The 23,844-nt window shown below is 38.5% G+C and overlaps 1 protein-coding gene and 1 long non-coding RNA gene across 6 annotated transcripts in view; one reads left to right on the forward strand and one right to left on the reverse strand.

Moving 5' to 3' along the window:
* Positions 1–23,844, reverse strand: part of LOC309625496 — a 764,549-nt gene that overhangs the window by 622,650 nt on the left and 118,055 nt on the right. The gene's annotated exons all lie outside the window — the stretch shown is intronic.
* Positions 1,911–23,844, forward strand: part of LOC309625501 (transmembrane and coiled-coil domain-containing protein 5A-like) — a 38,070-nt gene continuing 16,136 nt past the window's right edge. The window contains 3 exon segments of the mRNA XM_082385115.1: positions 1,911–23,367; positions 23,370–23,423; positions 23,426–23,439. Of these exon segments, the coding sequence (XP_082241241.1) occupies positions 23,323–23,367; positions 23,370–23,423; positions 23,426–23,439 (113 nt within the window). The 5' untranslated portion in view covers positions 1,911–23,322.

Below are 23,844 nucleotides of genomic sequence, written 5' to 3' on the forward strand. Positions count from 1 at the left end.
CTGGCCAAGGAGAACAGAGGGCTATGGTGGGAGCAGCCTGCACTTCAAAGTTTATGGGACAAAAGAGCCATATGTTTCCTCTGAGTCAGAACGAATGCCAAGGAAAGTAGCAGTACTCGAGTTGCCATCAAAGGGTCATGCCCAAGTGGTCGCCCTCCAGAGCCAGGTGACTCTAACAGAAAGAATAGGAACCAGGGTCGACCAGAGGGTGCAACTCCTTTGCCAGGGAACAATGCTATAAGAAATAGATCCCATATTCCACTCAGAGGGCTACAAAGTCATATGACCACTAATACTAATTAACTTTACTCCTTCCCTTCCTCTCCCTCACCTCACTGTGACCTTGAGAAGTGAGTAGGACAAGGTGGAATATATCAACAGAAAGCTAAAATACACCATATATATATCCTCTTCCCAGTGCAAGCTTCTGAGCCTGTGTCAGGTTGGGAATTTTAGGGTGGAGATGGGGAGAGGATCTTTAAACTGAATGAGAGATTGAATATTTGGCATTCCAAATACTGGGCTTCCAAGATGAATACTCTTCTTTTTTTTTTTTTTTGGCCACACCATGCAGCATGTGGGATCTTAGTTCCCCGACCTGGGATCGAACCCAAGCCCCCTGCGGTGGAAGCGCGAAGTCTTAACCACTGGACTGCCAGGGAAGTCCTCCAAGATGAGTACTTTTTCTGTGCATTGTGTTGCTAACTCATAGCAACTTCCTGTTTTCATATATACCTATTATACAGGATATTTATAGGACCACACAGTGTAGAGCATAGGAGCTGTGGCCAAGGAGGCAGAGAGACATGACTTTGGGCAAGTTACGTCACCTCTCTAAGCCTCAGTTTCCTTACACGCAGAAAGTAATACACATGAAGCAGTAGAAAATTCATGTATATAACCAATATTTATAGACTATCTACTGTATTAGTTTCCCAGGGCTACCGTAACAAAGTACCACAAACTGGGTGGCTTAGAACAAGATCTCACAGTTCTGGGGGCCAGAAGTCCGAAATCAAGGTGTCAACAGGGCCCTACCCTCTGAAGGTGTAAGGGAAGGCTCTGTTCTAGGTCTCTCTCCTAGCCTCTCTTAGGACCTTGACTTGGGCCAGCGTAACTCCAGTCTTCACATGACGTTCTCCCTATGTGCAGGTCTGTGCCTAAGCTTCTCTTTTTTATAAGGGCACCAGTCATACTGTATTGAGGCCTACCCTTCTCCCGTACAACCTCATCTTAACTAGTTACATCTGCAACAACCCTATTTCCAAATAAGGTCACATTCTGAGGTACTGGGGATTAGAACTTAAGCATATGAATTTTTAGGGTATGTAATTCAACCCATAACACGTATTTTGTGCCAGACACTAGCACTGGAAGTCCAGCAGTGAATAGACAGTACTTGGGGTATTTATGTTCTAGTTGGAGAAAGTCACACAATAAATGTACAAACAAATAAATAAACAAAATAATTTCAGGTAGATGTAAGAGCTCTAAAGAAAGTAAAATAATGGATTAGAGCAACGGTCCTCAAACATTTTGGTTTCAGGACCCTGAAGCTTTTGTGTATGTGCGTTATATATCTGTCAATATTTACCATATAAGAAATTTATTCTATTCTATCCATTGTTCCAAGTTCAAAAATTGATGACATGTATTTAATGCTTCATGTGGAAACACCAAGTTTAATATTTAAAAATACTAAATAATGCTCAAAAAAACGTAAAATTTTAATGTCAACATTTATAACTCAAAACACACGATTTTTACACTATCATGGAATGTTGGCTCAAGTGATCACTCAAAAATCATGCCTAGCTGAGCCACATCTAGCCAAATACCTAAACAGTGTGTCCCTTTGGGTATTAATTTATTGCCACTTACCTCTGAATTTGTGGTTCTCAGCCTCATGCCTAGCTGAGCCACATCTAGCCAAATACCTAAACAGTGTGTCCCTTTGGGTATTAATTTATTGCCACTTACCTCTGAATTTGTGGTTCTCAGCCTCACTGCACCTAAGAATCACCTGGGGAACTTAACATTTTTTGATGACTAAATGCCACCCTAAATCATTTTGGTCAGAATGTTTGGACGTGGGTTCTCTGGGTATCAGTGTTAATTTCCTTATGCCACCATAGATAATTATGTATGCTACAGTAGCTACGGAGAATCAAAACCAAACAAACACAAATGCTATACAGGTAATTTTAAGCCAGGATTGAGAACCATTGCTCTATTCTAGATGAATATGAACTCCAGCAGGCATAGATTAGTAAAATCAACCTCTCTCTCAATATTCTGAGAGTCCCCAACCTGACCTTGTTCTACTCTATGGAATCATTTTGATCCAACATGAATATGAACTAGAATATGTACATTATATTAATTCCACCTGTATATAGACAGTCAAGTGATTTCAATGCTGGAAGGAAAAGTTCAGCTCTTGCTGCCTTGGAAAATGCCCAACAATCTGTCCTGCAAAAAGGTTGAAATGTCAAATGACGTTGCTTCCTACAAAACTGAATTAGAGCATGACCTCAAATGTTAATATATTCAGATTTTTCCTCTGCCCTTAGAAGGTCAAATATTCACAACAGTCATAAAATCTAAACTGCCCTATCCTCCCAGGATTTCTGAAGCTGCAGTAACAAATTATAAAATAAAAAGAAATTCCCTACTGAAGGAAAGTTATAGCCTAAGAAAAAGTAAGACTTCATGAAGTTGCAGCTAAACAGAGAAACATGTCAATTCCTTGTTAATATCTAATAGTTATGCCATGCTATACAACTTAACAAAACTCTTTTGTATCTGTCAATTGATTTGATCCTCACAACAGTTGTATTTGGTGACTATTACTCATATTTCCATTTTCTATAAAAGAAAATAGAAATTGCAAATGGTTAAAGTGACCCATCCAAACGTAACGGCACAGATAAGACCTAAATTTAGGTCTTATTCAAGAAGGGTCCTTTCAACTGCCTTTCCCTATATAGGGGAATGTGTCAACATTTCTTGAACCTGTTTTCCTGTTAGATGCTACCCAAAATAAAAACTTCCTTCCCAGAATAAGTAAATGCAAAATCTGTTTTTAAATTTTATCAATATATTATACCACTCTTAAGTCAGAAAGGATAAATTCATTCATTAAAATAGCATTTTTCCTCAAAGATTACTGGAGATTTTCTATTCTATATTTTCATTAACAATGGTTAAAACCAACAGTTACACAGGAGGGCCAGTTTGGGGCAGATTCCTTAAATGCTAGATAGAATATTTTTTCAGAACTATTTTTCTCAGTATTATCTCTTGTGTAAGTCATATAAACTGTAATAACGATGAAAAATCTAACCAAACAGACATGAACACAATTATCCCTAGGAGACAATTCTGAGTCAAATGAAAAGGCACAACGGTTAAAGAAGAGCTCTCTAGCATTTCACCTAAAAATCTGATCTGACAAACAATGTAGTAATGGTAACCTACATAAAAGGCAGTACTTTGAGTAACAGTGATGAATTTGAAATCCAGTCAATGTCCCATTTTAAATAACATCTGTGGCTCTCTGTAATCAATAATAATAAAAGAATTCTCTTTAGTTTGTGTTCTTGTTTAGAGGCTGAGGGGGAAATAGCCCTCAGAGTAACAAGATGGCAGGGACACACTCTCCTTTCATATTATTCCCCCCAAATAGCAGCCATTTGTTACAGAATCAAACAGCCAAATGAAGACTGGATGGAATAAGAGACCAAGGGCAACAGAAAAACAGATACTTTGGCGAGAAGGCAGCCTATAAATGTTGGTTTCCCAGGATTTTGATAGCAGTAGTGTTTTATCTTTATCTCTGCTTGAAAGCAGAGTCTAATTGAATAAAAGAGTTTTTAAAATAGTGGGCCATTAATTAGGCGGCATGGGGTAAAGCACAGAATTCAGTAATGTACGAGGCTTCTGGGAGCCACAGACTGCACTCATCGATTCTGTCAGGGCGCCAGAGAAACGAGAGAGCAGAATGTTTTGCCTCTTCTGGAAACCTACCTGATACATTTGGAAGTGGCTTCCCCATGCATTGCCTCTGCCCAAATCATGCCATAATTACTCTGGCACTGTAAGCTGTGAACTTGGCGGGCTCTGAGAGATATCAGATGTTTTTCTCATGCTTGCTGAACCTCTCTTAGACAAATTTTGCATTGTTTTTTGTGTCAGTTTTATCGTGAAACATCGTGTTGCCATCTGGGAAGAAAAACAACATGGTAGAGGAACAGCTGGTAAATGGCAATGGCCAAATAAACATTGGCAAGCACCCGCCATTAGGTGAGATAAAAGGGATGGGTGGCCGCCAACACTGACAATCCCTCACCGCTGGAACATTTTTCACTGTTCCCTTCTCTCTTATCTTCATTCAAATTCATGGCAACTTTTCATTCAGATACTCGAGCTCTCCAAGTGTCAGGTGTTGGGCTTTTTCTGCTCTGTCCTGGAGGAACAAGATAGACCTATAAAGTGCCCCACCAATTGAATTTCTCTCCTGGGCAGGACAATGGGCTTCTTGAAGCAACAGGCGAGCTTCTGATACCTTAACAGAAAGGCTCCCCTGAGGAATAAGAGGATACCAAGACTCTTACCAAGCTTTTCAACCAATTTGATGGCCTTTATTTTGATCACACCCAACAACATCAGTATTTGTGGCTCTCAAACCCTTAAATCTTTTAAAGGTCATATGTATGATAAACCAACAGAAATAATATTATCATGCCTTTGGGAGCGGGGCAGTGAGAGGAAGTAAGTTACACCTGATTTACAAAGTTATACTCCATGCTTTCTTGTTTCTAAGATAAAAATTTTCCATTGCAACATTTCTAAAATTGAGATGCATAGAATAGATGTCTAAAAAAAATCTGACAACCTCCAGACAGCAGAATAAGTTGTGAAGTGCCAATAGTCATCATTGCCTGCACATGTGCAAACTGGTGAACATTTGAAGGTAAACATTCATCCAATCACCTCAGTTGTATTATTTCTATTGTTGTAACCAACATCGTTGAATTTTTAACTTAAATTTGGATTCCAAGTTTTGGCTTAAAGTATCTTCAAAATATTACATTGAAATACAGCATTTTTAATTTGTTCAGTTTGCAGAAATTTGTTTCACACAGGCAATGTGATCAGAGGCAACAGAAATTGCTGAATCACTCAAAATAACTCAAAATTTTTTAAGTTAATAGAAGTTGGAATGATGAGCACATGTGTCTTGGAGACTGACACTCAAGCTAGTACATCAACTGACAAAACCTTTCAACTAACTTTCAGTACACAATTCAATTATATTTACTCACTATATATTATATTCATTAAATTGTATATTCAGTATATTACATTCAATATATTATATATTTATATACTTTATGGTCAAAATATTATATATCCAATATATATTATAGTCAATATATTATATATTCAATATATTATATTCAACATATCATTCAATTAAGGGAAATTTTATATGAAATATAATTGACAGGTATTATATATAATTTTCCCTCAATTGAATTATACATTGAATATAATCTATATTGAATATATACTGTGTTATATATTGAATATATATTATATAAAATTTTTTCATATGTATGAATTTAACCAAAAGCAAAATGGAAATGCAAACAAAACCCTGGAACTCTCGACAAGATTTAACTCTAGGTTCTATAAAGGATGAGGTTACAAGAAAGAAGAGCAGTGTACCACCATGCCATTTATAAAGGCCAGTGACTGAGGGCCTTTGAATGCTGGAGTATAAAATGCTTAAATATAAATTTCACTTGTGAGAGTTATGAAAATGGCATGAAGTTGTATGCATCATTAATTATTAAAAAAAATCATACATAAAACCTATGTACAGTTAATGTATTGTTTCTTCTACTACCAAAAAAAGAAAAATTGATGGTGATATAGGAAATATGCTAACTTTCAGAATTGTTGAGAATCACCTAATTCATCCCTTTGTTTTATAAAGTAAGATCCTAAGGTCGCACAGCTCACTTGCAACAGAACTCAAACTAGAATTGTGAACTAAGCAGGTGGACATGAAAGGGAGAATGGGAGAGCGTGAAATGACATGCCTTGACCTAAGGGACAGACCAAATTAGGACCAGCCAGGAACTGTCCTTAAACAACATTAGAACAAGTTCTCTGGAAAAATTCCTGCTCCTTGAGATCAATTGTCACTTACACTACTACGATTAAACACAAACAAGAAGATTGCTGCGAAAATCTAAGCAAAACCAAAGCATAAAGAAAACTTCCTAAAAATCTGTTTAGATTTGTTTCAATATTATTCATGAGAAAAGTCAGTCACTCTGAATGTTTCAATAAGTAATATAATTTATGTGTAGCCACATTCTTTTGTCAATGTGCTACTCATTCTTTTGATATCTGTCAGGTAAGTATATGACAATTGTTAATATCCTGATTTGAGCTCCAATGAAATTAACTGAATGAGTCTCTCCTTATATTGCTAATTCAGAAATTTTGAGATTGTAATCCATTAGTCCATAATCCTTAATCCATAAACTCAATAAAATTTTTGCCTACAGACCACTCATTTGTAAGAAATTTTATACTAGAACAGCAGGGAAATACTTTTTAAAGTAAACCCATCATTGGAAAAAAGAAACTGCAAGCACTTCTTCCTTTCTTAAGCATCTACTGTGTATATAACACTTAATGGACTCTGTAGTAATGTCAAGAAGGGTCATTCTTGGCCCTATTTTACAGATGAAGAAACTGAAGCCTACAAAGGGTAAATAACTTGCCCAAGGTCAAGCAGCTTGAAAATCTAGAAAATCTGTCTCTAAGAACTATGACCTTAACTGCTACACTATGATGCAAGGTGTTCAATAATTAAATACTAAACTAGTAGCATATAACTGATATTGTGACTTAGAAGTCAGTTAAAGTAGTTCAGCAGGCTGGAAAATAAATAGGGCCTTGAAGGATAAATAAGCTTGGTAAAGGGAGATTTTGTCAGAGTCAGCAAATAAACAAATAAAACTAAATAACAACTATTGGACAACAAGAAAGGGAAACTCAGGAGGAAATAGTTGGAATTTTGTAGAAGGCCCACAGGAGAAAAAACTGAAATTGGAATTACATGTTGGCCAAGGCAGTGCAAATCAATCTGTAAACGATGGATGTTCCTTTGGAAGGCTTCCAGAGAGACACGGGAGTATAGACAGGAAGTAGCCCCCTCTTGATGAGTAAGTCAGTGCCTTCCTGAGAAGGGTAATAGCCTCACCTTTCAGTAGGGCCCAGATGACAGAATGCAAGAAAGCGACAGAGCTAATATGATCATTGCATTATAAATTAGAGCATTTAACCACATGGATATTTTTCACCCCAGAAGACAGGATCTTGTCACTTAACAGTATCAGTGAAGAAAGAAGCATATCCCTGGCCACAGAGAAGCACCGAGAGCTGCTGTATCTCTGCCTTGTTGAGAGTAAGATGGTTTGGGCACAGCTACAAGTTCATCTTCTGACCTACCTATCAACAACAGAATTTCATAGAAATAGAATAAAATGTAATTATTAAGTACCCCAAACTCCGAGAGGGGTATGCAAGTTAAAGCTCAGGCTTTGACGAGCCCAGATTTGTGATGTCTAAGGTAGAAAAATCTTGTAACATCAACATTAGCAAAAGGGGCACACTGAGTTTAAAAAACTAAGTAAAGTATCCTATCACAAGTAGAAACAAACAAACAACAAAACAAAAACCAACCTCTACATTGCACACTTACAATCAAAGCCAGGCCTAGGGTGAGGGGTGGGAGAAGTACTGGGAGAACCGGGGAGTCCTTGCCACAAAGTGGGCATAGGTGGGAACCCTAAAGGCTGTAGAATCTGTTTAAATATGTAAGGCAATTTATTTCAACCTCTAAATGGACTGCTTGGAACAATGTCAAGTACTTTAGGTCCTCAGAGTGGGAGCCTCACCTCTGGGGAAGCAAATGCAAGGAACTAAGAACTACTGGACCTGACAATGAACTCCTTAAAGAATGGGATAATATTTTATTTATATTAGAATTTCCAGTACCAAGCACAATGCCCAGAAAATATTAAGAGTTTAATAAACATTTGATGGCTAAACAGAGGCATGATGTCCCTTCTAAGAGTCCGTGAACTGTAGATGATACAAAGTAAGCCTCACCCTGAGATAAAATGTACATCGCTTAGGTGATGTTATCTGAGAAGGGCAGAGGGCACCTTCTTTCACTGAACTTCTTTGACAGCCCTCATGTTAGGCTCAAATGTGACCATTAGAGGGTCATTTCTCAGTGTTAGGCATTGCCCTCTCTCCTGGAAGAATGGCCCTGGGAGCAGAAAGCTCATGAAATACAGTACTAACATCTAACTGATGTCACTCTCCGAAGCACAAGTGGCATGAATAGCCTGATTTGGAGATATTAAAAGCAAATGAGGACAAAAAAAAGGAATTTTCAAAAAGAAACCGCCCACTTAATTTGCTTTGAGCTCCAAATAGAGAAGATCACATCTTTTGTAACACAGAGACACCGCCATATTTTACAGCGGTAGCAATATTTGGATTCTCTGGTGCTATGTCCTCCCTTTCTTACTCTCTTCTTCCTTTTTTTATTTTTTTTATTTTTTATTTATTTTTTTTAGCATCTTTATTGGAGTATAATTGCTTTACAATGGTGTATTAGTTTCTGCTTTATAACAAAGTGAATCAGTTATACATATACATATATCCCCATATCTCCTCCCTCTTGCGTCTCCCTCCCACCCTCCCTATCCCACCCCTCTAGGTGGTCACAAAGCACTGAGCTGATCTCCCTGTGCTATGTGGCTGCTTTCCACTAGCTATCTATTTTACATTTGGTAGTGTATATATGTCCATGCCACTCTCTCACTTCATCCCAGCTTACCCTTCCCCCTCCCCATGTCCTCAAGTCCATTCTCTATGTTTGCATCTTTATTCCTGTCCTGCCCCTAGATTCTTCAGAACCATTTTTCTTTTTTTTTAAGATTCCATATATATGTGTTAGCATACGGTATTTGTTTTTCTCTTCCTGACTTACTTCACTCTCTATGACAGACTCTAGGTCCATCCACCTCACTACAAATAACTCAATTTCGTTTCTTTTTATGGCTGAGTAATATTCCATTGTATATATGTGTCACATCTTCTTTATCCATTCATCTGTCGATGGACACTTAGGTTGTTTCCCTTAACCTCAGCTCCAGGACAGTCCAGGTACATAGGCTGCCTCTTCTGGGTAAAAATAGGCTCTGTTACTGTAGGTAAACCTCCTGGCTCCAGGTCTTTCTATCCCGTCTCATTCAAGCTACCTGCCATTTATTTGCCCCACCAAATATCAAAGCATATTACATAGTTACAACAACTAAAATACTGTGGGCCTGGCATAAGACAGAAAAAAAGTCAATAACTGGCTTAGAAATAGAAAGCAGTGTTTATTAAAATTTATATATTGTAAATGTGATAACTCAAATCAGTTTCAGCAATATTATTAAAATATTAAGTTATCTATTTGGCTTTTAAATCTATTTAATTCTAGTCTATTTTAAAGATAAATGCAAAAATATAAACCATAAAAAATTGAAAAAAAGTAATTTTATTGACTTTTTGGCTCTTCAAGCTTTAAGGTTAGATATTATAGAAAACGTTAAATTTAACAACATATACTTTGTTTTCATATCAGAATACACCTTGAACAAATTTAAAAATATAACAGACATCTAATTTTTTTGGTAGCAGAACCTTAATTTCCCTTTGGGCAAACAGTGCTCCCGCTTGGTCTATTTGGGTCTGTCTCCAATCCCTCCAAAAATGGATGAGCAAGGTAAATATGGCCAATACCACATTTTATATCCCTGGATATGGACTGTTTCAGGAATGGGCACAAGGCCATGTCCACCCTGTGAGACTCACTTCAAGAGACTGTACTACAATGGCTGGGAGAGAGAATCCTCCTTCACTGTGGTGACTGAGAGGGCTGAATCTCTACATGGTCATTTCACCACCAAGAGAAAAGATCAGCCTGAATTAGGTCAACCCAGAGGAAATCTCAGCGGAGAGATGGACAGAGTCTGAGTCTGGATGATGCTATTAAGTCCCTGAACTGGGCTCTACCAAAGGCAGTTCTCTGGAGCCTTCAGTGAGCCGGTAAACACCCATTTTTATTAAGCTAGTTTGATGTGGCTTTCTGTCTCTTATAACCAAAAAGCATTAAAACTCAAAACAAGGGGGGAAGAAAAATACAATATACATTTCATAAAGGTGGTAATTTTCTGGCTATATAAATTACTCATGAAAATTGTTAAGCATTTAACCTCATCAAAAAATGAGCAATTTAATAAGAGGATAAAATGGCTAATAAAAATGAAAAATTTTAAATACACCATATTAATAATCAAAGAGATATAATTAATAATATTTTAGATGTCATTTTTCACCTATAAAGTTGTGATAATCATCAAAAATGGAAACAAAGATGAGATAAGACAAGTACCCTCAAGCACTGCTTGTGGGAAGATAAGTCTATACAGATATTTTTGTTGGTTCAAAACCTCGGGAGCTTCCCAGGTGAAATTTGAAACTGGTCCCCATACAATGAGGGTAAGGAGAGACAGAAGAAAAAGGCAGATCACTTCAGACTGGTAGGTTGTAGACTTAACAAGCAAGGGAACTTACATTCAAGGTTTGTCTTGAGTGACCTCTAGATGAGTAGATTTCTGTACCTGCCCACCAGAATCTTAAAAGTTTATATGGATGCCTTAATGGGGTTCAGTCATATATTCAATCCAGATGGTCTCAATAACACATTACTATCTCAAGGCTACGTCCTTGAATCAGCTCCAGCTGTGGGAACAATAGGCAGAATGCACATTCCAAGGACAGGGGTGGGGTAAGAAGACTCTGATTGCCTGGGTCCAGCTTGAGGGTCAACAGGCAGTCACGTCCTCTCTGTGACCTCCTCCAACAACTTTTTAAAGAACTACTGGATAATATATTATATTATATTATATACAAGAGAAAGAAAGACTTAAAGGCTCCAACACTTTGTTATAATAATTCCACATTATTATAATCATCATCCTAAGGAATAATATGAAATAGAGTAAAAACAATATGTATAAGAAACCTCAAAAATCATGTCATTAAAAATAAAATTTACAAAGTTTTAAAAGCATAGTAAAATACTTTCATTATATCCTTAAATCAAAAAGGTAGTAAACAAACTTGTGTTTATAATGTGATTGTGACTGGAAAATTATGTAGGCAGAGGGAAAAATAGAAAAAACTAAACCAATGTTTATAGTGACTATCACTGGGTAGTTGGGTAATATTTATTTTCTTCACCCTACTTTTCTGAATTTTCCTAATTGCCTATAATAAGTGTAATCTTGGTAGTCAAAGGAATTTTTTTTTAAAGTTACTTGCTCCTCTGTCCCATTTTCTCAGAAGTATACGGACTCTTGGAGGGTGCAGGATATCACAGACTCAAAGCGTACTCTAATTGGAAGAGATTTCAGAGATGATGTGGATCAATGTTTCCTCTATTTGAAGACCTGCAGTGAGAATGGGAGGGGCAAGGCACAGAGTTCATCCATAGTCAAGAAGGCTCATAGCTGTAAATGATGGAGAGTTCCTCCTTATATTAACTGAGCATCTTATTCTGAACTTATGTTGACTCACATCTTGGTAACTTCAAATCATCAATCTTAGTTTTACGCTCTGGGGCAATGAAAATCATGTCATGGGAGGATCATGGCTTTATCATCAGGTAGATCAAAGTTTGACTCTTGGCTACCATTGTACTAGTATTATCATCTTGGGCAACAACTCTGAACCTTTGTTTCCTCAACTGTAAAACCGAGATAATGATAGCCATCTCTCAGACAAGCAAAAATGATCCTATGTGTAAAACACCTAGCATAAGTATACACAAAAGACACTTATCGAATGTTAATTCTCTATTCTCTTATCCTGAGGGTTAAGCACATGCCTAGAATACAAGAATTCAAAAATATTTCTTGAATGAATTTCTTCTCAAACAGCTGTGAATCCACCTATGAAAACAATAATGCACCCTAGTTTCCTCATGGTATCTTTGAGAATGCAATGAGAGAATGTGAGATGTTCTATGGAATTTAGGATACATTATATTTCAGCTTTACTCTGAATTCCTAGTCTAACAAAAGGGAAAAGATATTTGAATAGTCCAGCTAATGTTTCCCTTGAATCCATGTTACTCTCAGTGAACACCCTCCTCTCATAACTGCTCATAAACCATCTACAGAATAGCTTAGTCAAGAATTATGCTTACAATGACATCAAAATTATTAGGCTATAGTTTTCAAAATCCTTTTCCTTTTTTTTTTTAACTGACTTTTTCGCATTTTCTCTGTAAACTTTCAGTAAACTTTCAAGAAAAAAACTGAAACAACAACAACAAAAAACAACTACTCTTAGTGATGACCAAAATGTAATCAGAAATCATATTCATTGGTTCTTTGCATCCTGGGATGTAATGTATCAGGGTCTGAAGATCTGAACTTACTTAAAGCACATTGGTACTCTCTGTTTCCCTCTAACTCCCTATAATTTGATTCTATCTTCATATTTTCAGTTCTGCTCTTTCCAGGAAGGAGATCAGGGACTCAGAACAGAAGCATAATGTGATTTCTGTTTTTTTTTCTATTAACTGTGACTATTATACCAGGTGCCCCTGAAAGGAGTCTCATCCCTCTGGACTCCTTTTAGGATTTCTGGCAAGCTTCTCCCTCTCTGGGCCAGCAAATTTCCCCAAACGGTTCATAGCAGTTTCTACCCATTCATCTTTGGTTATCTGACTGATTTTATTCTTTTAGGATAGGAACAGCAACAGTGATTTTATTTAATAGTCTCCCCTTTTCTTTTTCCTCTGGATTGAAGCAGGATATCAAGTGGAAATTTTCCAATTTCCCCAGTACGGCATCTAAGATCAAAGGTGAACGCTAACATACCGTAAGACCCCCATATTCTAATAAATGGGAGCTTACTAATAGGCATCAGTTTAGAACAAGCCTTACTACTAATCATTACCATCTCTCCCTGGGCAATGTGAGAAGAGAACTTAGAGGGCAGTGAGGAGGGCAGCTGTTTAAAGAGACACTATTCCATGAAGGAGAAAGAAAATAGTTTACCTTGTTACCAAAAACCAAGGGAAGAGGGCTCAAAGGGAATTCATGTTAAGAATAGGGGGTGAAAGAGAAAAACAAATACCATATGCTAACACATATATATGGAATCTAAAAAAAAAAAAAAAATGGTCATGAAGAACCTAGGGGCAAGACGGGAATAAAGACGCAGACTTACTAGAGAATGGACTTGAGGATACGGGGAGGGGGAAGGGTAAGCTGGGACAAAGTGAGAGAGTGGCATGGACATATATACACTACCAAATGTAAAACAGATAACTAGTGGGAAGCAGCCGCATAGCACAGGGAGATCAGCTCGGTGCTTTGTGACCACCTAGAGGGGTTGGATAGGGAGGGTGGAAGGGAGGGAGACGCAAGAGGGAAGAGATATGGGGATATATGTATATGTATAACTGATTCACTTTGTTATAAAGCAGACACTAATACACCACTGTAAAGCAATTATACTCCAATAAAGATGTTAAAAAATAAAAATAAAAAAAAAGAATACATGAAAGGAATATGGGCAAGTTCACTTTCCAGTTGGCAATCTGTTTAGCTAGCACACCTGAGTTACCTGAGCCAAGGAAAAGAGAATTAGAGAGCATAGGGAGGCTGGGAGGAGAGGTAGCCAAGAAGTTATTAGCCTCATTATTTGGCATGTCATGGACGGATGATTTTCCTAAGAGTCAACAGATGAGGAGAAAATCTGCGAAACTCTGTCCTTCCAGACCACCAAGAGGGCTGATCACGAAGAAAGGGGATCTCAGTTTGGAGGTGATCACCTTTTGGAGGGCCTAAGGGAGTAGAAAAGGTAAAGCCAGATTTCTCACATCAGGAAATATGCATTAAGAAGGGAAGGACTTTGGAGACACTCAGAAGAACTCACATACAAGAGGACCAGCAACTACGTGCCAGCCACACAGAAGGCATTAACGATTACCTTGAGCCAAACCAATGAGGACAGCTAGCCAAGCAAAGAACTCAACCTCACCATGGGCAGTGAAGGAGGTGTTTGCCCTGTCCCTCTTCTTCTACACCGCATGAACATGATAGAAGCTAGAGGAGGGAGGAAGGTGAAGTCAATTCTTTGTAGAATGAGAGGGAAAGAGCTCTGAATTTAATTTAAAACTTGAAACAACAACACAAGACTATTCTAATAATTAAAAGTGACTGGAGGGATTTCCCTGGTGACGCAGTGGTTGGGAGTCCACCTGCCAATGCAGGGGACACGGGTTCAATCTCTGGTCCGGGAAGATCCCACATGCCGCGGAGCAGCTAAGCCCATGTGCCACAACTAAAGATCCTGCATAAAGAAACTAAAACATGACTCAATGAAGATCCCGTGTGCTGCAACTAAGACCCTGTGCAGCCTAAATAAATAAATAAATATTAAAAAAAAAAAAAAGTGACTGGAACATTCTGCAATCTAGCCAACATATTATTAAGGTACCTGTTATTAATTGCCTACAGTGAGGTAGTATGCTACTTAACGGTACCACAGTACAATGAAAAAGAGCAGTAATTGGAAGCTTAAACCCAAATGCACTGAAACTCTTCAACAAATATATTTAGTTATATCTTCCCATGCTCTCATCTTCTTTTAGAATGAGGACAGCAGACTGTCATTATTTGATGTTCTCTCCCTTCTTCTCCCTTGTCTGGATTATACTGTGGTTGTACACTCAGGATACTTATGCCTTTTGGTATCCCTTACAGCAGCACAGTAAAAATGACTGGGAAAAATAATCTGATATGAGAGTCCTCAAAGGGTCCCTATTCTACCTCTGCAATGCAAGAGTTCAGATATGCCAGTGGGCTTATGTGTGGACTACACAGGATGATTACAGGGCCTTTACCAATGAGAAATGACCTCATGGAGTAGAGACAGTTACATACACATTCAGCAAAAGGGCCTTGGAACTCCATGGCAGTGTGAAGTACGGAGGGAATTCATCTCAATAGGAGATTCGAGATGCCTATTTCAGTAGAGGGCCAGTGGTTAATTTTATAGGTCACCACAGGCAACATCATTTGTAATATCTCCCAACCCATTTCCATAATAACTCACACCAAATTCCACTAGAAGAGGTGATATAGGAAGTCAAAGGGGTGAGGAGAATTATTAAAGTAAAAAGAATTTGAAAATCAACAGGCACACTAAGAAAATAAAACTCAAAATCAGATTATTGTACAAAAAAGTCGTAGCTGGTGAAAAGAGAATTCTTCCCCACATCATCAGAGCAACACTTACAGCCCTATAGGGTGACATTAATTTCAAGAGTTGTATCACCGTAAGGCAATGACAAGTCCTGTGGCCTGAATGAAAGTTCGCCCACCTTACCAGGAATGCCAGCCTAAAGAAGAGAGCTAGAAGGAAACAGAGCACAGATTGGCACACACACAAAAAAAACATGTTAATAAACAGTTGTTAAAATGAGAATAAATGATGTAATACGAGGACTTTTAGGGATACAAGAGAATGTGAACTACTCTGAAGACGCTGACAAGAAAAGGGATTTCACAGATTACACTGACGGGGATTTGAAAAAAAGAATACTTTCATCATACTTCCCTTTATTCTTTATTAATCTTATCATTTTGGTTATACTGAATCCCCAGGTTAACCGTGGTCTGGAAGATTTAATAACTTAAAATGAAGATGAGAATCAATGGTTGAAAACTTAGCATTTGTATTTTAAATGGGCCTTTCAATATCTTAGGCCAAAGTCATATGTAACATAGGAGTGTCAGGCACCACTACGGGGAGAAGAGGAGCCTTTTGAGGACAGACTTCAAATTTATAAAATTCTTAACAATATTGGCAGCCTAGTACTGTACATTGATATGCTATTCTACAAAGCTGATATTTCTGACCAGTGTTATCAAGGGAAATGTTTTGGGTTTTCTTCTGTTTTTTACAGTCACTGGTGACGAATTTGAGCTGATCCAATACATGGCTCACACCTCCTTGTGACCACTGAGTAAAGGAAATTGTATCCTCATGATGCTCATATTGTTCTGCTTTTTTTTTTTTGTCTTACATGAAATTTCCTATAGCCAATGAACAAAACAAATTGGCAAGTTCTGTATCAGAATAAAGCAGCTGAATATTTCATATCCAACTATTTGTTATGAAGCCCTGAAGTGATATTGGAAACCTAAAGTGATTACTTCTCCATTTTGAATGTTTTGCTTGGAAAAAAAAAGAGGAAAGTGAATCTGCTGCTATAGGACTAATTCAAAGTTGAAACTTATAACATTCAAAACTCAGCATTACTTATTAGTTAGGAATTCAAAATATCTCTGAGTCATGGTACTTTTTGGAAATTGAAGAAGGAATTGGACTGGCATGCCTTATCTAGCTTGACTAGAGACAACACAACTGCAAAGCAAATAACGTGCACTTTCACCCCCAATGACCTGGGAAATAAGCACAAACAAAATATTCAAGGGCTTAAAATTCAGCTGTGGGAAATTACTGCAGCTAAATAGAGAAAACAGCTGATCCCAGGGGAAGCAAGTAGATGGCAATGTGGGATGCAATTAAGAGCAGTGGCAAAGTCATTCACCATGACTATTTGCTTAATCCAGTCACTCTGAGCAAAGGTAGCTACAACGAGGAACTGTTCTCTCTACTCAGTACCTGGGGAATCCAGGGGTTTCCAGCACAAAGACCCATCAGTTGAAGGGCAATGTGACAGAGGATTCAGGGAGATTGGCTGGCTAATGGATGGGGGAATAAATTCTCCCAGAACGCTCCGTGTTCAAACCATTGGAAATGGAGTCGCCCTTCAGATCATCTGTATGCCTGTTTCTTTTTTCCATTTTCAATTTATAATAACAATAACGACCTAGACATAGGACGTTTCCTGGGCTTTAATGACTGTCTGAGGTTAATGGCCCTCAACTACACCTCAGGCCATCAACCCCTCCCAGCTGGTCATTAATCTCCGGGAAATATCCTGTTCCTGGGTCATTATTGTTCCAATATCAACTATACCTTAAAAGCTTTATGGATTCTGCAAATACACATCTCTTGCCAATAGAAATTATAAAACCTGTTTAGAATTCTGAAATTATCTTGAGTTTGACCTCTCAGAGATGTTTTGTTCAAAACTAAAATTGGCTTAAGAAAACATTCAACTTTATCTTTGTTTGTTTATTCATATTTTCTCAGGAAAGAGGCCTATTGAATATTACAAGGACCCAAACAAAAAGCAATGAATATTGGGAGAAAAAGATCCACTTTAATGGGGAGCAACCTCTCTCCTGAACAGTAGCATAACTCAGCCTTTGAATATGTTATTTGTGAAAATAGTTCCCCAAAATGATTTTATGTGTTTAAATATCACCAGACTACACCCCATACATAGAATTTTCAAAATATATCCTATTTCTAAAATCTCATTTTTAATTTCCACAAGAAACACTTAATTTATACATTAAAATTATTACTACAAGGATTCTACCCATGGCAGAATGTTCCATATGAGGAGGGACTGCTGAGACATGAGTGAAATACAGCTTCTGGAAAATGCAGCTTTTAAGATTCCAATTCAGCAGCAAAGAGGAGGATGGCTCCCCAGGAAGTGTTTGAGTTGTAGAGAGTTGGTATAAACAAAGGAGGGGGACAGGGCAGGTGTTTAAAACCAAGGAAATCCAACAAATGGTAATAGGGGCATGTCCCTGTAAACAGACAGACCAAGGAAACTCGGGGACTTCGGCAGGCACTACCTTGGAAGAGATGAGGAAGCCCTGGATGGGCTCCAGCTTCGAGGAAGAAATTAGGGTCAGAGACCTACGCATGAGGTTCTGATAAAAACATCCTCCACCTGCAGAATTAGCCAGAACTGCGTTCCCAGGTAGGCTTGTAACAGAGTTCCAGACCCTGAAACTGAGGAACAAAATAGGACACTCGTCACAGCAATGGGGTATGAGCTCAGGTGCCAGGCTGGGGGCACAGTCAGAGAAAACAGGAGGGCAGGCTAACTGGGTTCTATCTGCGTTAGAGTCCCATGATCAGAGGGAGTGGTCCTGGAGCCTGACTCAGAGCTGAATCTTGTAGCTGTCAGGCCATGGAGCAGAAAAATCAAACAGATCACACACAGCTATCCATTCCAATATACCATTTTGAAATTTTTTCAATAAACCTTTTCTGTGAAATGCCACTTGAAGATTTTACTCTAAGTCATATAAATGTGAAAACTGCAAGGTATCAGGACACAAAGTGGGAAGTAAAAGAAAACAATGTCCTAGAATTTTCAAAATTAACTCTTCATCAGAGGGAAGTGAATCATTTAACTGATAGAAAATGAAATAATATATTATTGTTTCCCTACTTGACTGCTATTATAATACTTTATGTAGGCACCAAAGTTGACATACTAATTGCTACTGGAATATTTTAACAGTGAAATCAGGAAAGCATAAGACAAAAAATTAATTTAAAACAGACTTCGAGATAAAGACTTGAGTGTAAATAGTTTATTTGGAGAACTTCTCAGATGATTCTTAAACCCCTTGTCTACTTTTAGAATTAAAGTTGAAATAAGATTGGAGGCATTTCTTCAGAGGGCTGTGCTGTGAGTCTGTACCCACAATGGGGGAGGGCGGGAGTGCCACCCCTCCCTAGCCTAGTGAGATGCGCGTTCCTAAGGGAAGGGTGGGAGAGCTGCTTCTCCCTTTCCTTAAGATAAGTGAGGCAGACTAATGACCCCTAAATATGTCCATGTTGTAATCCCCAGTGAATATGTTACTTTACATGGCAAGGGGTCTTTGCAGATGTGATTAAGGATCTTGAAATAGGGAGATTATCCTGGGTTATTTAGATGGACCGGAGGTAATCATTAGGGTCCTTATAAGAGAAGGGAAGGAGGATGACAGTGAGAGAAGGCACCATGATGACAGAAGCAAAGGTCAGAGTCTGAGAGAGATGTGGAGATTCTCTACTCCTGGCTGTGAAGGTGAAGGAAGGGGACACAAGTCTAGGAATATAGGTGGCTTCTAGAAGCTGGAAAAGGCAAGGAAACAGATTTGTTCCTAGAGCCTCCAAAAGGAATGCAGGTCTGCCAACACCTTGATTTTATCCAGTGAGAGCCATGGAAGACTTCTGACCTCCAGAACTGTACAGTAACAAATTTGTGTTATTGTAATATTTTTCAGGTATAACCTGAAGAACTGTGTTTCCAGTATAGGACAGAAAGAACACAAAGTTAGAAAAATTGAGAAGGGAGTATAAAACTACACCAAATTTCAGTGTAAATTTTTTATGAAAGTGTGCATGCACAGGTACTAGTTATCCTTTTTAGGAATCCTCCATTTAATGATCACTCTGTGATTGCAAATTTTTAATTAAAGCTAGAGAAGCAAATTTAAAATAAAATAAAGGGTGATTAAAGACCAAGCATTGGTTATCTCAGAAGATATGACCTCATTGAAAACAAAAATTATGTCACTAAAATGTGGGTTACACTGAATCAGTACTCCATAATACCAGCTCCGTATTATAGCTGAGGAAACTCCCTCTTCCTATTGCACTTTCCCAGGCTTACTGCAGAATGAACTAGAAAATGTTGAGGGATGCGGTCACAGGTATGGGAGTTCTTTTTAATCTTTTTAATCCCAGCAAGACATTTAATCTCTCTTGTCCTGTTTTCCTATCTGTAAAATATAAAGCAGTTGACTCATATGCTAATGAACAGACATTCAAAAATGGTAAAAATATAAGTGTATATTTTTAACATTATATTTTGGTTATACTTGAAAAATATAATAACTACACAAATATGTTCTTTGAATTGCTTTCAACTGGGAGGAAGGTGGGGAAACAATCTGAATGTTCATAAATTTGGTCACAGTAAAACAATTGTTGAATATCTCATATTGGCTGAGTTGTGTTCCCCCGAAACTCATATGTGGAAATCCTAATTCCTAGTACCTGAGAATGTGACTTTGTTTAGAGACAGGGTCTTTAAAGAGGTAATTAATTTAAGTTAGGTCATTAGGGTGGGTCCTAATCCTATATGAATGGTGTCCTCATAAGAAGAAGTGATGAGGACACAGACACACAGAGGAATGACCATGTGAGGACACAGAGAGAACACAGCCATCTGCAAGCCAAGGAGAGAGGCCTCAGGAGGAACCAACTCTGCCAACACCTTGATCAGGACACAACCTCCAGAACTGTGAGAAAATAAATTTCTCTTGTTTAAGCCACCCAGTCTTGTTTAGTACTTCGTTATGGCAGCCCTAGAAAACACAGGCATTCTCCTGGCCCTCAAGAGGAGACAGATACGTAAACAGAGAAATAGTTTGGTGCGAAGGATATGGTGAAGCAAATTTTGCATATTACAACTCAGCAGAATTTACGCGACAATCAAAATGATAATTATAGAGAGTATGTAACAACCTGAAAAAATGTAAAAAACATTAAGTGAAAAGGCAAAACACAGCAACATAGCTATTCTACGATTACTATAAAAGATGGTTTATTAATAGACAAAAAATAGAAGAAAACTTGGAAAAACAGTTTTTTGCTTAGGTGAATCCTTGATGAACTTTCATTTTGTAGTTCTTTACTGCTCTTATAATAGCAATGATGCAATAAATTTTTAAATATTTAATTTTACTGATACATTCTCCCTTTTTTTCTTTTTTCCTTCACATTTTGGTTTATTTCAAGTTTCTGCTTTTGAGAAAGTTATTCTTGAAAGGGAACTCAAAAAGATTTTATGAGCCTAAAGATTGTACAGAACACAGAGATGTACAATATATATCTTTTTAAATTTGTGTTTATGTTTTCTTCAGATAAATACCAAGTGGAATTGCTACATCATATGATAGTTCTATTTTTAAGTTTCTGAAGAACCTCCATACCATTTTCCATAGTGGCTGCACCAATTTACATTCCCACCAACAGTGCACTAGGATTCCCTTTTCTCCACATCCTCACCGACACTTGTTATTTCTTGTATTTTTGTTAAGAGCCATTCTGACAAGTGTGAGGTGGTATCTCACTATGGTTTTGATTTGCATTTCCCTGATGATTAGTGATGTTGTGCATCTTTTCATGTGCCTGTTGACCATCTGTATGCCTTCTTTGGAAAAATGTTTATTCAGATCTTCTGCCCATTTTTTTAATTGGATTGTTTGGGGGTTTTTAGTATTGAGTTGTGTATGTTCTTTGTATATTTTGAATATTAGCCCCTTTAGCAGAAATAACCACTAAAAATAAGTAAGGACTTAAGGAAAATGGCACACTTGATTCTGTATTCGAAAAATAATGATCTAAAATGAGATCATAGAGCCTTGCCTGGCTATAAGCCTCAAGATCAAGCTCATTTATAAAAATATCCAAAGAAGAATTTGCCAAAGTAAAAGTGAGGACAAATGAGGTGAACAGAAGATATAGCTCTCCATCCCTTGAGGCAGCCGGAAGGGCCAGGGCCCAGGCAGCTCCATTCAGGGCTCACACACACGGCCAGGCCCCTTACAGCAGAAAGGTGAGGCACAGCACACAGAGCCTGAGTGCCCAGCCTGGAAAAGAGCACGTATTTTCCCAACAGACTTCCACACAGAGGCCACTGCGTTCCTGACAGCAATGCAGCAAAATCGGACGTGTCTCTCAGTAACTCTTTTGTGTGGGGCAGGGCACAGCACGGAAAAGTTAACAAGGTGAAAACAGCTGCCCTAAAGCTGAACCGGATGTTAATCAAACCTCCTAAAGAGCAGGAAGGCTTATATCGAGGACCTTAACTTGCCCCCTAGGCCCTGTTTTTACCTTGATTTAGCAGTTCTCACTATAGCAATCTGTTGTCCTCATCCCACACAGGCCCCAAGCTTGGGATTCTGCTGCTCCTACAGGCTTGCCTTTGGTAGCCCCTCAAGGAGAAAAGCTCCCCAGGAAGGAGATAGAGCTTTATTTTTATCCCAGTTAAAGTCCCTATCCAATCCATTAATAGCTACAATAACCTTGGTCCAGGGCATTTCCTGGAGAATCTATAACCAGCTGGGGTTAATGAACTCTCCCTACCATTAATTCCTGGGAGAGGCCATTGGCCTGAATGGTTACTTAATTACTCTTCTGTGTACAGCTTCATAAAGCAATGAAATGCCTTCTTTCAGGAAGAAGGGAGATGGTAATGGGGGTCATCAGAGGCCATTAATTTTACAAATAGTTTGTTAGAAACTACAGTATGTTAAGAAGTCACTCTGGCCCACAAATCAACTCAATGCGGTCCTTATTAAGTTGAGATCCAAACCTTCCCAGGTTTCCATGATTCACACACATAAAGTTACAAGTGGTGCAGAATCTGGTCAAAATGTACATACTCAGGTATGCAGAAACATATTCTTTATATTCTGCAAATGATCTTATCTTCCCCTCTAGCTCTGATTCCTTAAGTTGGCAGAAAAGACTCAGTGGGGCCAATTCAAGACACCATAGACTTTTCCCAGTTAAAAATCTTTCAGGTAATTTCTCAGTCTTAGGGAGATTCTCCCTCTCCAGAGCTCTCCTCTTTCCCAGGATATTGGCAGGTGCAGGGAAAAACTACATATCCTTAAGGAGGGTTGAAGGTGGAGCTTTGGGTCTTCATGGCTCCTCTTGCTGCTCCTGGGTCTGCTGGCCTTTCAGGCTGTATGCTGGCCCATGCTGCTTGTGCTATCCCTCCCCCCAACACACACACACACGCCCTAGAATGTAAACCCCATGAGGGCAGGTGTCTTGGCTGTTTTGTTTACTCTGTCTCCCTCATGCTTAGAACGGTGCTTGGCATACATAGGAGCTCCTTCAATGTTTCAGTGTTTGTCCAATGAATGAGTAGTCAGTTGGCTACATGATGGGATTAGACTGCTGCCCTTAGGAATCAGACTTTCCATATTAGTCACACTTTGAAGCAAGGGAGCTCAATCTGCCAGAGAAATAAAAGACAGGGGCTACCCCTTCATGCTGCCCAGAAATCAGATCCATTAAACTACTGCTGCCAAAGGGAAGACGTGACCATGAAACACACACAACCATCTAGGGTCTGAAGTCTCCCCAGATGATGAGAAACCATTGCCACCCACCCCACTGTGACATGCTGCTCCCCATGTCAATAGCAGAGTCATGACACCTCAGAAGGTTCTGAGATTCTATTGGACAGTTCCACTGGGGAAAGATTAGACTCTCCAGAAGCTAACTGCCTAGAGCAGAATCAGGAAGACCATACACATCAGAAGAGAGGTGGAGTTTATGGAAGTAATGGATTTAAAGAGGAAACCAAAGGGGCAGAGCAAGACAAATTTACTTCTGCTTGGTTTTTCTGAGCCCTGTTTAATACTAAGATCTTAATATCCGGAGATTCTTATAGAGGCCAGGCTAGAGAGCAGAGAGATTACTTTTCAGAGAAGTTATACACCTACACCCATGCCCATGGGCCCTTTAGGAAAGCTAGTGGCCCTAGAGTAGAAAGGGACTTGAGAACAATTGATAACCTCTATTGATTCTTATTGCTGTGTATAAATTCCAAAGGGTTTTGTGTTGGTGAACTATCTCTGAATATACCTGCTAGTAGGATATCTACTGAAATTTCCAGCATTATCCCTGTATCCTCACTGTATCCTTACTGAGGCATAATCAGAACATGAG

The sequence above is a fragment of the Balaenoptera borealis genome (assembly GCF_965194805.1).
Source record: "Balaenoptera borealis genome assembly, chromosome: 3".
Lineage (NCBI taxonomy): Eukaryota > Metazoa > Chordata > Mammalia > Artiodactyla > Balaenopteridae > Balaenoptera > Balaenoptera borealis.